The sequence below is a fragment of the Argiope bruennichi genome, chromosome X1, assembly GCF_947563725.1.
Source record: "Argiope bruennichi chromosome X1, qqArgBrue1.1, whole genome shotgun sequence".
Taxonomy (NCBI): domain Eukaryota; kingdom Metazoa; phylum Arthropoda; class Arachnida; order Araneae; family Araneidae; genus Argiope; species Argiope bruennichi.
In genome coordinates, this window is record NC_079162.1 from 36,661,734 (window position 1) to 36,674,281 (window position 12,548).

The 12,548-nt window shown below is 27.8% G+C and overlaps 1 protein-coding gene across 1 annotated transcript in view; it reads right to left on the bottom strand.

Annotated features, from left to right (window-relative positions):
• LOC129958649 (nephrin-like) overlaps nt 1–12,548 on the bottom strand; it is a 658,065-nt gene that overhangs the window by 111,409 nt on the left and 534,108 nt on the right. The window contains exon 16 of the mRNA XM_056071256.1: nt 6,342–6,653. Within this exon, the coding sequence (XP_055927231.1) occupies nt 6,342–6,653 (312 nt within the window). The remainder of the gene's footprint in view (nt 1–6,341; nt 6,654–12,548) is intronic.

The window sequence follows — 12,548 nt, forward strand, 5'->3', positions numbered from 1 at the left end:
ATTGCAATTAATTTTTAATACGTTGCGTATATTACTCGCATCATATTTATTAAGGAATCAAGAATCATAACTAACTTTATATACCTTCCCTCCTGAAGCAATAAAAAATCTGTGGAATTCTCTATTATATTAAAGCATTTTTGTGATGATTAACATATTCAATAATATTATTATATTAAAACTTCTTATCAAAATATTGTAAAGTTCCAGTTTTATTCATAAAACGAATTATTTACTTGTTTAATAAAAGTGTAAGAATACAATTAATTAGAAAATGTTGATTATACCTATTTTCTTGTATTTAATCCTTAAACCATTAAATGACAGCATTGAACTTCTTATAATACTTATAATATGAATGTAAGTATTAAATTATGGAATATTATTATTATATTTTATGTTGATGAATGAAATATATTATTATATTAATGAATATATATTAACGAATTATATATTATGTTAGCGATGAAAACCAAGAATCATAAATGATATATTTCACCTTTCGGTTAGGAAGCCTTTAGAAATCTAAGAATTTTAACATCTGATATTATCTAATATAAAAAGTTAAAAAATATTCTACAACATTTAGCATGTTACAAAACATAGTCATTGCACCTTGTTGTATCTAGAACAACTTGTATGTTTTAAATTAGATGATGAGTAATTTAAAATAATGCTGAAAACAATAACAAAGGAGAATAACTCAACAATCAGTTAGATTTTAATTTTTTATCCTATTTGCATAGTACAATTTTGTAATTCATAATTCAATTTCATCAATCACATTTACCAACTTCTCGTTCTCAAATTTTTATTTATCTTCTAGTTTCGCATTCATATACGGAATATATGAACTATTATTACAAAAATTATTCAAATGTATTTGACATATTGCATAATAATATGGTTTTAAAACCTTTTACACCATTATTCTTATTCAAGAAGCCAAAACAATTTTAAATTTTAGAATAATAATTTAACATAGGAAAACAAAACAATAGAGGACGTCGTTTTATCACAATTTTACTATAATTAAATGTTAAATAATTGCTTGAATTAATGCTTTAGATATTATCCGAATTGCTTCAGAATACTTCGCGATAAAATTAAATTAAAAGTTTTTGTCAAATGTTTAAACAGTATTTTTTTACTCTAAAAGTTTTATTAAATTTCTAACAATAGCATAATGTAAAAAAAAATCCAGTATTACTGTAGATCGATTATCATGGTTTAGCTGTAACGAATATTTAATTCATTACATGAATCACTTGACATATGAATATTTTGGATACTGAATATCATATGTATCATTTTAACATTTAGGGTGATAATATTTTATTAAAATTTTCACCAAAATTTCAAGCGCATCATTTTTATTAAGAACACCGAATTAATTATACACCTAAAATGCATTAATACAAGAAAATAAATCAAGAATTAGTAGACGCTGATTATCGTGATTTCACTGTTATCAATCGTTAATTCATTGCATAAATCATTTACCACTCTCACATAATAAGTATTTATTAAAGAACGAAACCAAAGAATCATAAATAATATTTTATACCTTGAAGCTGTGAATCTCTCAGAAATCTACAAATTTCGTTATCAGATATAGAAAATTATTCATTTCATGGCACTTAATATATTGCGTGAGAATCACTTTGCATTTGCTTATCGATAGTCTCCCCCTACTCCTCAATAAATCACTAATTCCTTATTTGCATGAATACTCGTTTTGAGACCTGAGCGTATTTAATGACGATATTTCAAATGTTGCATAGCCCCAGTAGGATTCAGCAACCTATCATCCTTAAAAGACTTTAGGGATATTAAGTACACACGAAGCAGAGATTCAAATAATTTAAGTGCATTAGTTGCAGCATATTTTGGTAAAGCTTATAAAGAGAAATGAGAAGTTATTGAATTCAGACCAATAACTGGGATGATTAAAGCATTATGGAAGCGTGTTCCGTGTGGTGCATTGAGATGTTGGGTGAGATCGAACGTGAAACTAATGTTACTAATTCAACACCTAATTGTAAACAATTTTAACTTTCCCGAAAATATTTATGAAGTGTAAGTTTATTTCATTTTATAAATATTAGATGTAGTCCAAATAAAGCTTTTACAGTTGCGGCATATTTCTCCGAATTTCGAAGGAATTTTAATATCTGGCAGAAAGATTATTTGTTAATAGAAATAAAATTAATCATGAAATGGAAAATTCTGTACCTTTATCATTTTTTACCATTAATAATAACTAATTTTTTGCAATAAATAATAACTAAAAACATTTTGAACCAAATTAGCAGATGTAAGTTTCAAAAACTTTTTAATACCCAACTTAAATATAAGCTAGCATAAATGTTTGCAAGTATAAGCTATTTGAGAATAAGCAGATGTAAAGGTAAGTATACCTGAGAAATAAGTACAGCTATATGTTACAAAAAATAAAGTTTTGGGAAGCGGAATTTGCTTCTCTTGATTTTGATTGAGATTATAGGTTTTATCAGAAATTATTTGGATTTAATTTGAATAGAATTAAGGAAATACATTAATCATTAAATAAAAATATATTAAATTTTATTTTATTTCCGGAAAAAAAAGTAGAAGGGATTTTTAGCAATTAAAATTACTTTAAAAATGACATATAATATAATTCAATTTAAGTAAAAATTCTTTGTCAAATATTTGTAAATTGTACGTAACTGTATTTTTTATTAAAAAATAATTGCTAAGGATTGCTGCGCAAATACATTCAAGCTTTTAATTTTTACAAAGCAACTTAACTATTCCATTTTAGATTTGATCAGACACATTTCAGGCTCATTTCTAAACCGTAATGATATTTTAATTAATAAAATGTCTTGCAAAACAAAATCTATTAATCATAAAATTAAGAACTCCTACTGTTTTTTATCTTTTTTAGAGAAATATTTATTGATGAATTTATTGATATTTATTTAACTGAATTTTGAAAATAAATAATAAACTTGGTTTGAACAATTTAATTTGTATTCTAATGCATGATTACCTGCGCTTTTCAGATTAAAAATTTTTATTTGTTTAATTAATAACCCTTGAAGTAAATTTCATGGTTCTAAAATCAATTGACATGAATTTATTATCTACTGTGGAAATGCCAAAGTGTTAAATTTTCATAACCATTCATTTGAATTCATTAATTAATTTAATTCATATCTCAAACAATAAAAATCTCGAATATGTTTAAACATTCATATGTTTCTTAGTATAGAAATTTTACATTTAAAACTTCTGCAGGGTTATTTAATTTTTTAAAAGAATTAGTTTCATTTATTTCTTCAGGATGCATCGAAAATTTACTTCAGATACATTTTAAAAACAGATCTTGCATTAATAATAAATATTTCCGAATTACAACTCATTAACACTTTTATATTACCTAAAAAGCCTTTCAAATTTTTGGTGACTGAAACATTTAATGAGAAACAACATTTATGTACAGGGTAATCAGTCTTTTCCTGATTAAAAAAAATTATTACCGAAGAATCACTGAAAATCATATAATTTTTTATCATGGAATAGTCGTATTATTTTTTTAGCTCAATTCTAGCTAGCTTTGTTAGTACGTTTTACTAACTCAACTATTATTTTTTACTTCATTAATTTTTTTTAGCTCAACTTATAGAGCAACTAATACAGAAATAGCGGTTTCACATTCGATTGTAATCAAAATGGCGTTAATGACGTCCATCTCACTCCGTTATTACTTCATTAATTTTTTTTCTGTGGGGTTACATTAAGGACAAAGTGTTTACAATGTCAGTTGATGACACGATCACATATACTGTATCTAGTATGACAGGCGAAATAATGAGCAATACATGTTAAGATCAAGAGAACCATCTTGACATTTTTCAAGTTACCAAGGATGTTGCCATTGAAATTTACTGACATAAATGGTTTCATTCAAAACCTTATAATGCCTTTACAATTAATCGAAACAACCATATGCCAAGTTAAAATATTATTTTTTTTACAATATTTTTTTGTAATCAGGGAAGACTCTGTATTTTATTCACATTCTTTCGTTAAAATTCTATGAAGTAATTTAACTTTTCTCAAGAATATTTCTTCTGAAATTAATATACTAAAAATAAATTAGGAATACAATACTTAATAGAAGTTTTACAAAATGGTTAATAATAATAAAAAATGCTAATGTTTAATAATTTTTTATTAATATATCTGCAGAATCATATTATAGAAGATTTTAAGCGAAGAATAGAAATTCTTGGGTAATACTTCAATCATACAAATAATATTTAAAAGTGTAATTTAAAAAGATAAATACAATTGTTTCCCACAAGAAATCGGTTTTTATCTGTATTTTTGGATTATGTAGAAATTATTGAAGATATTTAAGGATTAGAAAGGAATTTATAAATTTGAATGTATAAGAATTTTTAAGTCAAACAAAAATTGTTATGGGAAGATAAAAATGATAGCTATAATTATAAAAACTACAAAGTCACACGTTAAAACTTCATGCCGTCGTGACATCATTCCATATTAGAATTAAGAACAAAACTGAGTCAACGAAAACATACCATAGCATGGACTACCTAACTTCAACTCGCATCATCCCTAAGGACAGCAGAAGCCCTAGTAATTCCGGAAACACTCTTTTATCCCAGTTAATCTTCTACTAAGAAATTAACTAGCAAGATGTTTATAGATAGTTGATCTTTCAATATCTTTAACCTCTACACAATGCAATAATGCATCATACATTCTTGCCTATTTAAAATCAACTTATAAAGTTTTAAACCAATTGAATTTTTATTTTCGAGCCTTCTTTTGAATAATTTAAGTTTACTTGTTAAAATACGGGGTGGGTAAAAAGTACGTAAAAGCTTTAAAAATTAATAAAACTCGGAAAAATAACCAAAATAAAAACGGTTTTGCAGGTTTAGCATTGATAGGTCATAGGATTTTTTTTAAGATGAGAAATAAAATTCAAAAACAGTCAATAGATGGCGCTGGTACAAACGACTTCATTGGAAATATGTGGGGGGAAAAACCATAAGCCAAAAAATTGGTAGAAAACGGTGGAAGTAAATGCTCAGTGTTATTTAACGCTTCTACGCGAATAGGTTTTTCCATGTTTGGGCGAAAGAGATGCGCTTTCTACTGTTACGTTTATTCAAGATGGAGCAACAAATCACACTGCTATTCCACTGAAGGAATTCCTGATAGAGGGGAAGTGAGAATCATTAGCAGACGTTGAAAGTTTCCATGCTCTCTTAGGTCTCCAGATCCGACACTGGCAGACTTTTGGCTATGGGGAAACTTAAAATCCGATTGTATATTCAATCGGACGGAAAATCGGTTGAAAGGTACAATCAACCGAGAGCTGTCATGCATACAGCTGTACATGCAGTAATCTACCGATGCTGGATTTGTGACACGCCTGCAATGTGTTATCACCTGTGGTGGTGGACATGTGGAACACATATTGCTATAATAAATGATTTAATAACATTATTTTTGTATTTTTTTCTTTCACTTATGCACAAAACACCACCTATCGGCTGTTTTTTGAATTGTTTTTATTTTTAAAAAACCCCATGTCTTATCGATTCTAAACCTGCAAACCTTTTTTTATTTAGTTTAATTTTCCGGGTTTTATGAATTTTTAAAGTTTTTACGGACTTTTTTCCCAACCTGTAATATTTTTAATAAAAATTTCATATCATTTCATGTTTACATTATTTCATGCTTCGCTTTATTTCATTCATGTTTAGTTTACTTTTCATTTAACTAAACCTGAATAATCGTCCTGTAGTTTTTATACTCGTTTATATAGATTTACATATTTGTTATTATAAAAATATGTAATGTATCGTTAAAAAAGACTTTATTTGTTGGGATGAAATTAAAATATAAAAATAATCTGTGTATATAGTGTTTTTATGATAATTCTTTTCACTGATTAAAAATAAGTTGCTTTCATATTTACATTAAACAACTTCGCAAATATAATCAAGGCTACATGGCGTATTATTAGCACCAAATTGATTTTAAAATTCTAAGTGCATCTTAGAGGATGGTATAGAACTTAACAGAACATCAGGGGATAATATTTAAGAGGATAAGATTGTACAGGCTACTTTGTTAAGTGAAAATATCACGAATACTGCCTTCATTTGCTAAACAAATAAATTTCAGTCATCATTTATTCCATATTAATATTCGCCAGATTATATTGTTTTAATAAAATAATACCATAGCTCTATATTCTCATTAAAACACTTTTATGAAGAAGATAGATCCGATAAATAGATAATACTCACTTCTTTTGACTATGTTGAACGGCACAAAGTCATGGCCCATCTGATTCCCAGCAATGCACGTGTAAACACCATAGTCTCCTTCAGTAATCGATTTCACCATTAACGTGCTCCACCATTCATTGCCATGTTTACGCCTTTGTCTCACACTGTATTTGAGAGAGTCCGATTGGCCGGCGCTTATAGTGGATCCATTGAATGACCAAGCAAACGTAACGGCAGGGTAGCCTGAGGCGATGCAGGCTAATTCCGCTGAATCCCTCTCAGCAGCAGCGACTCGCTTTTGAAGCAGGTACTTCAGAATCACCGGGCGATCTAGGAAACAGTTAGGAACGGTAATTAAAATCCAAATCGAAGCAGTAAAAATAAAGTGAATGAAAAATTAATCTAAGCATTCAAGGAATTTTCATTTAAGAAATGATAGCGTCAGAATGCTTCGGCCTTTAAATCACAACAATCGTTAAAGAAATAATTTAAAATGCTGTAAAAATATCAGTAACCCATCAGAGCGTTGGAAAAATTAATTTTAAAATTTTAAAAAAAAACGAAATCATTTATCCAAAGCATGATGTGGAATGCGATTTTACTTCACTTAAAAACGAAAGCGTCATTTTAATGTTAAAATTTCATAATTTATTTAAATTTTCGAAAGTAAATTATCAACTGTCATTTATTGTTCGTCTAACAACTAGAGAATAGCTTAGATAGCTTGATGCTGTTATCACAAATTTTGAAGTTGCTGTTTAGAGAAATTAAATATTACTTTATGATAAATAAATATTTTTTCGTCATTATCATCTTGATTATTATATTTTTACTACTGTTCTCTGTGTTTTATGTAAGTGTGTGCTCTAATTATGAAATATGTTTCTTTAAATATGTGCCTCAGTGTGTTATGGGTTTTGACAGTGGGCATTTTTTTCATGGAAGATCATGTGCATTAAAGAAATCAATGATGTAAACTATCTAAAACGTTGAATCATAATAGTAATTGAAACTTTAACATCAAAGTGTTAAAGAAGATCTAAAAAGAGATAATTGTCTTGATATTTGTCAAGATATTAATAGCACACATATCGAAACTGTCTGAAATCGATATATGAATTTTTTTAAACATCTTAATAAAACATTCATTGCACATGCGTTTATTATTTGGCATAATAAAATTTTATAGCTCCCTTAATCACTCCATTAATTAATATTCTTTTTTAAGTTGCTTGAATCTCAATTTTTGTCAGTGTTGGTAAAGGATGTAACAGAAAATATATAATGTCATTTTTAACCAGAAAAATTATTTTTTAATTTTACACAAAAAGCTTAATACTAATATATCAGAGCCGTCTAACACATATATTTAACAGGTATTCAGAATGTCATTTAGAAAGAATACAGCAGGTGTATTTCTGTATTTCGATTTATATTAACAACTATTCTGACTGAACGTATATTACCTTTCAAGATGCTGGGTTTCTATATTTGTGGAAGAGATATTCCTAAATAGGTGTTGCGCAAGTTTTGTGCTCGTTATAAAAGACAATATTTTTGAGATATCGAGTAGAAGAAACTAGAATATGAGTAGCTATTTGGCAACAGTAAAGAATATGCTATTTTAAAAATTAGCCTCTTGTGTAGAATAAATAAATGCATTCAGATAAGTATAAAATTTTATATCAATTTTTATGTTATGTAACTTAATGACTACGTTTTCGTAAGTTATTTCACTTTCGATGCTAAAAATGAGTCGTATTAGTCGTAAGTTACAATCAAGTTGTTACGAAATTCTTGGGAAAAAGTACGATTGAGTTTCTTAAAGAACATAAAGAAAACCATTAATAATGATAAAAGATTGAAGAAAGTCCCCATCTCTAGAAACTTCGTAACTTTCTTATATAATGTCAGCAAAGCATAAAATAAGTTTCTAGATAAAATAATCTAATTAGTTAATTAAAGAGTGAAATGAAATTGGTTAACTAATTATTTAAAAGAATAAGAATCTAGACCCTAATTAAGCATTAAATAAAAAGCGTTTAATAAAGCATCAAGTTAGTTTCTGACATTAATTATGAAATTAAGTTTATAATCACGTTAAGCTAAATAAAGTTTATAACGTTAAGGCACAATATATTTTAAATTGACTTAACAATGAAGTTTCTAAACGCCAGAACAAAAATGAACGATTTTAATATTTACCAAGCAAAGATGACGTGATATATAAGAATTGTCTGCCTCCATGCAAAAAGAATGCTGTTTTTAGCTTACGTAGTTGTCTATCTTAGGTTAATTATAGAATAAATAATTAATGGTGATAATTATTAATCTATTAGAAGGCTGACTTATTTTGTTTGTATTTATTTTAAGAGTACATATATATTTAAGAGTATGTTACAAATACATTGAAAATATACAAAATATATGAAGCAAAATTTTTTTATAACAACATTTAATCAAAGCCTCAGACACTATATTAGCAAAAAAAAAAAAAAAAAAAAAAAAAAAAAAAAAATACAGATGATAAAATAGAAAAAAAAGCGATTCATTCGAATTCCATAATCCATATACACAAAACAATTAAATATAAAAATAATGTTCGAATCCTAAACGGTTAATACCGAGAAATCAAAAATATATGCACAATTAAAAGTTATATAAAAACCTGTGCCGTTCACTATTTTGAGTAGGTAAGCGAAGCCGATAAAGATCAAATAAATAAAAAATACAAATATTATTGAAAATGGATAGAATACATACACAAAAATAAAAAAATAATAATTTTATTTTACCGTATATGATTGCCAAACATGAATGAAATCATCTACGGTGTGTATGAATAAGAATTTCTAATTAATCTACGCTCTAAAAGTAATTTCCTAATCACTGGACTCCTATTTCAATTTTAAACTTCTGAATTGGATATGTTTCCCCACAGAGCCAAAACGCTGCGTCTTCAAATTCTTTTCTGAAACTATATAAATTCAGAATACTGTCCCACCGTCTGTCTCCCTTTTCTGCTTTCTGCTTTCTAGTCATTTCGCTGCATTATTCTTGTCATAGCTTTAACAAAAAAAATCTCGGTAAAGATATAAATTCGACTATATCCTTGAAACTATGATGAATAAAAGTCATTCAAGAATTCCATGTCTGTTTCGTCAAAGCATGTTTTATAAATATGAATCAAATGAATCAATTATTAGACGTACTCAGTTTGATTTTACTTTAAGCCTCCTGAGCAAAATTTCTGAATCAGTTACTCACTTCAACAGTGCTACTTACCTCGGCTTACAATTTGGTTGATAGCACCAATAGAATGAAAGAGAATCCCTCAAAACTTAACCCTTAACTAGGGAGGTGAAATTTCAGGACTTAACTGGGGAGTGCGGTCTACAAGACAGCATTTCATTTACACTCAAATTAAATTTTCTAATGAATGCATTAGTATGAAAAACGGCCAATATATTTTGCAGATATTTTTCTTGATATATAGATATGTTTTAGAAATTTTCCAAAATATATTATCATTGAAAAAAGTAAATGCATTGGAACATACATTTTCTTCTCAAATTACATGTTACAATAAATAATATTCTTGAAAAAGCATATTACTTTTTACTTTTCTAATCATATTTATATTTACAGTATATGAATGTATATAGAAGACAATATAATGTAAAATTCAACAATTATATGAAAAATAAAAAAAAATGACAATGGGTAAAATTGGCCCTTTTTTTTATCGGCTTGCTTGACTTTCATAACACGGTTTTCTTGGGCATTTTAAATATACAGGTTAAGAACTATTATAAAAATCAACCTATAAATTATATATATATCTTGGTATATTAATATATTTTATAAATTTTTCAAAATACATTATCACTAGAAAAATTAATCATGTTTGAACATACATATCAAAATCAGTTGAATGTGAACTTTCATCAAAAAACTCTTCTGTAAAATTATCCTTATCATTAAAATCACTTTATTCTTCATTTAAAAGTGTCTGGAGCACTGCTTCATAATAGGATCAGTAAACTGGATGATATTTCGAGGCCCAAGTTTTAGCGCCATCTGCTAAGCCTTGTTTATCACCGGGACACTAACAAGGAGATGCGGTCTTAGAGACCGCGCTCGAAGAAATAACTGAATTATTTTAAAAAGCATCTGCTGAAATCGGTTGAAAAAGTGCACGTGTATTCAAGGTCATAAAACAGGAAGCTACAGGGTCAATCCATTCAATTGAGCTAAAAATAGAATAGGGGTGATAGAAAATCCATCGATAGCGGTCTCACAGACCGCAAGTCCCCAGTTAAGGGTTAAATGTAAAAGATAAGTCCTTTTAAAGAAAGAAATACTCTGGCAAATAGGGAAAACGAGGATTGGATGGATCAGCTACCAATTATTTTTAGCGTTTGCTTATATATAGCATCCCATTAGGATGCCTATAATGCAGCTCTATCACCAATTCTCTTCATGCAGATAGTTGATTGGCGTAATTGTTCAGTACCATCCCTCAGTTAATGTTCTTTGTTTGTGACCTTATAAGTAATTGCTTCTAATAAATTTTATTCCTACAGGTAAAAATAAATTTATGAAACTAGCGATAATATTTAGCTCACTTATTTAAATTAAGTAGTGAACATTTAATCTCTCTTTGTTTGACGGATTTCAATCGTGGCTATATTATCCTTTTCAATGTTGATCGGTAGGTATGATCCATATGATTATAATATGTTTCAGTTCAGGAAATGAATCTGAAGTCCTTTCTGAAACTGAAGGTATGAACATGCTATTAAAGCTTGTTAATGCAAACATTTTGGTAAACAGAATGTTTAAAAGGATTATTACTGACCATTATAGTGCGCTTAGAAGTACATTGTAACAAAGATTCAAAGCTATTTTCAATAATTATCAGACGGATATGAAACGAGATAGTTCAACAGAGCTTCAGAGATATATATGAAGCAAAGTTAGTAAACATTTGAGAGATCTGGATTCAAGGTTCATACATGTCTCTAAAGCAAAATTTCTAAAGGTTGTGTATGACCTTGCACAATGTTTCAATTTATTGCACATATTTCATAAGGAATCACAAACAGCTGGTAAAGGTTTTCATTCAGTTTTTATAAAAAGGCACCCTGAATAACTTTATAGGAATCCACAAGCAACGTCATGCTCTATATAGGATTTAATAAGCTACAATTTGAAAGATATGAACCAATAATTTATTGTCTTAGTATTATAATTATTTTAACCAAATTACTAATAAAATACTGATAGAGATATAAAACATTCACTGAAATTGTAATTTGTCAACAAAACCTATTCACTTGTATTCAAAAAATTATTTCTTTTTATTTCAAACCTTTTTTTTTTCTTTCTTGTGGTGCATATATTACCTAGTATAACAATTTTAGTAAAACATTAACATAAAATTTCGGTGTCATATGCAATTAGTTCATTTTTCAAGAAAATCAAGTCACATTAAGGTAAATTTGTTTAAGATTAATTACATGAAGAAGAGTGTTCAAAGAAAGTTCATTCCAACAAATAAAATTAATTTTATAAAAACATTTCCATCAAATCAAATAAATTCCCGTACAATCCAATGATTTCTTAAGTAAAACACAAATTCAATAGGACTCAAACTAATTGCCGAAATTAACTTAATCAAGGCTTCAGAATTAAGTACCAGAATTTTCTCTTTAGGTGTTCCTCATCATATTTAGATCCCATTATATCTTAGTTATAATTCTCATACTTCTTAATAACTAAACTTTTTCTTCCCTGTTTCTTTCATTTCACTTAATTATCTTTCGTTCTCTCCTGTCAATAATCTCATCCTGCTGATTCACGCTTTTACTGAAAATATTTTTATTTTTAATGGACTTGGCATGTTTCTGCATAAGAATAAAGAAAAGAATAAAGATATTTCCTAGATTTATGCTCTAATTTTCGGAGCTTTATAGATGTGCTCTTCAGAAATGCCTAGTAATTAATGATGCATTTCTCCTTGAAGAATGCAGAAAGCGAATAATGATGTATAAGAAACCAGCATTTTTTAGGATTCAGACAAAATTCTTGATGCTTCAATCAATTATATCTCACAATAATGAAACAGCCATACCGATCTACATGTCATTCTTTATGAGTAGCATAAAATTATACTTTACATTCATATTTTTAAGGAAGGATTTCAAACGCTTTATTAAGAAT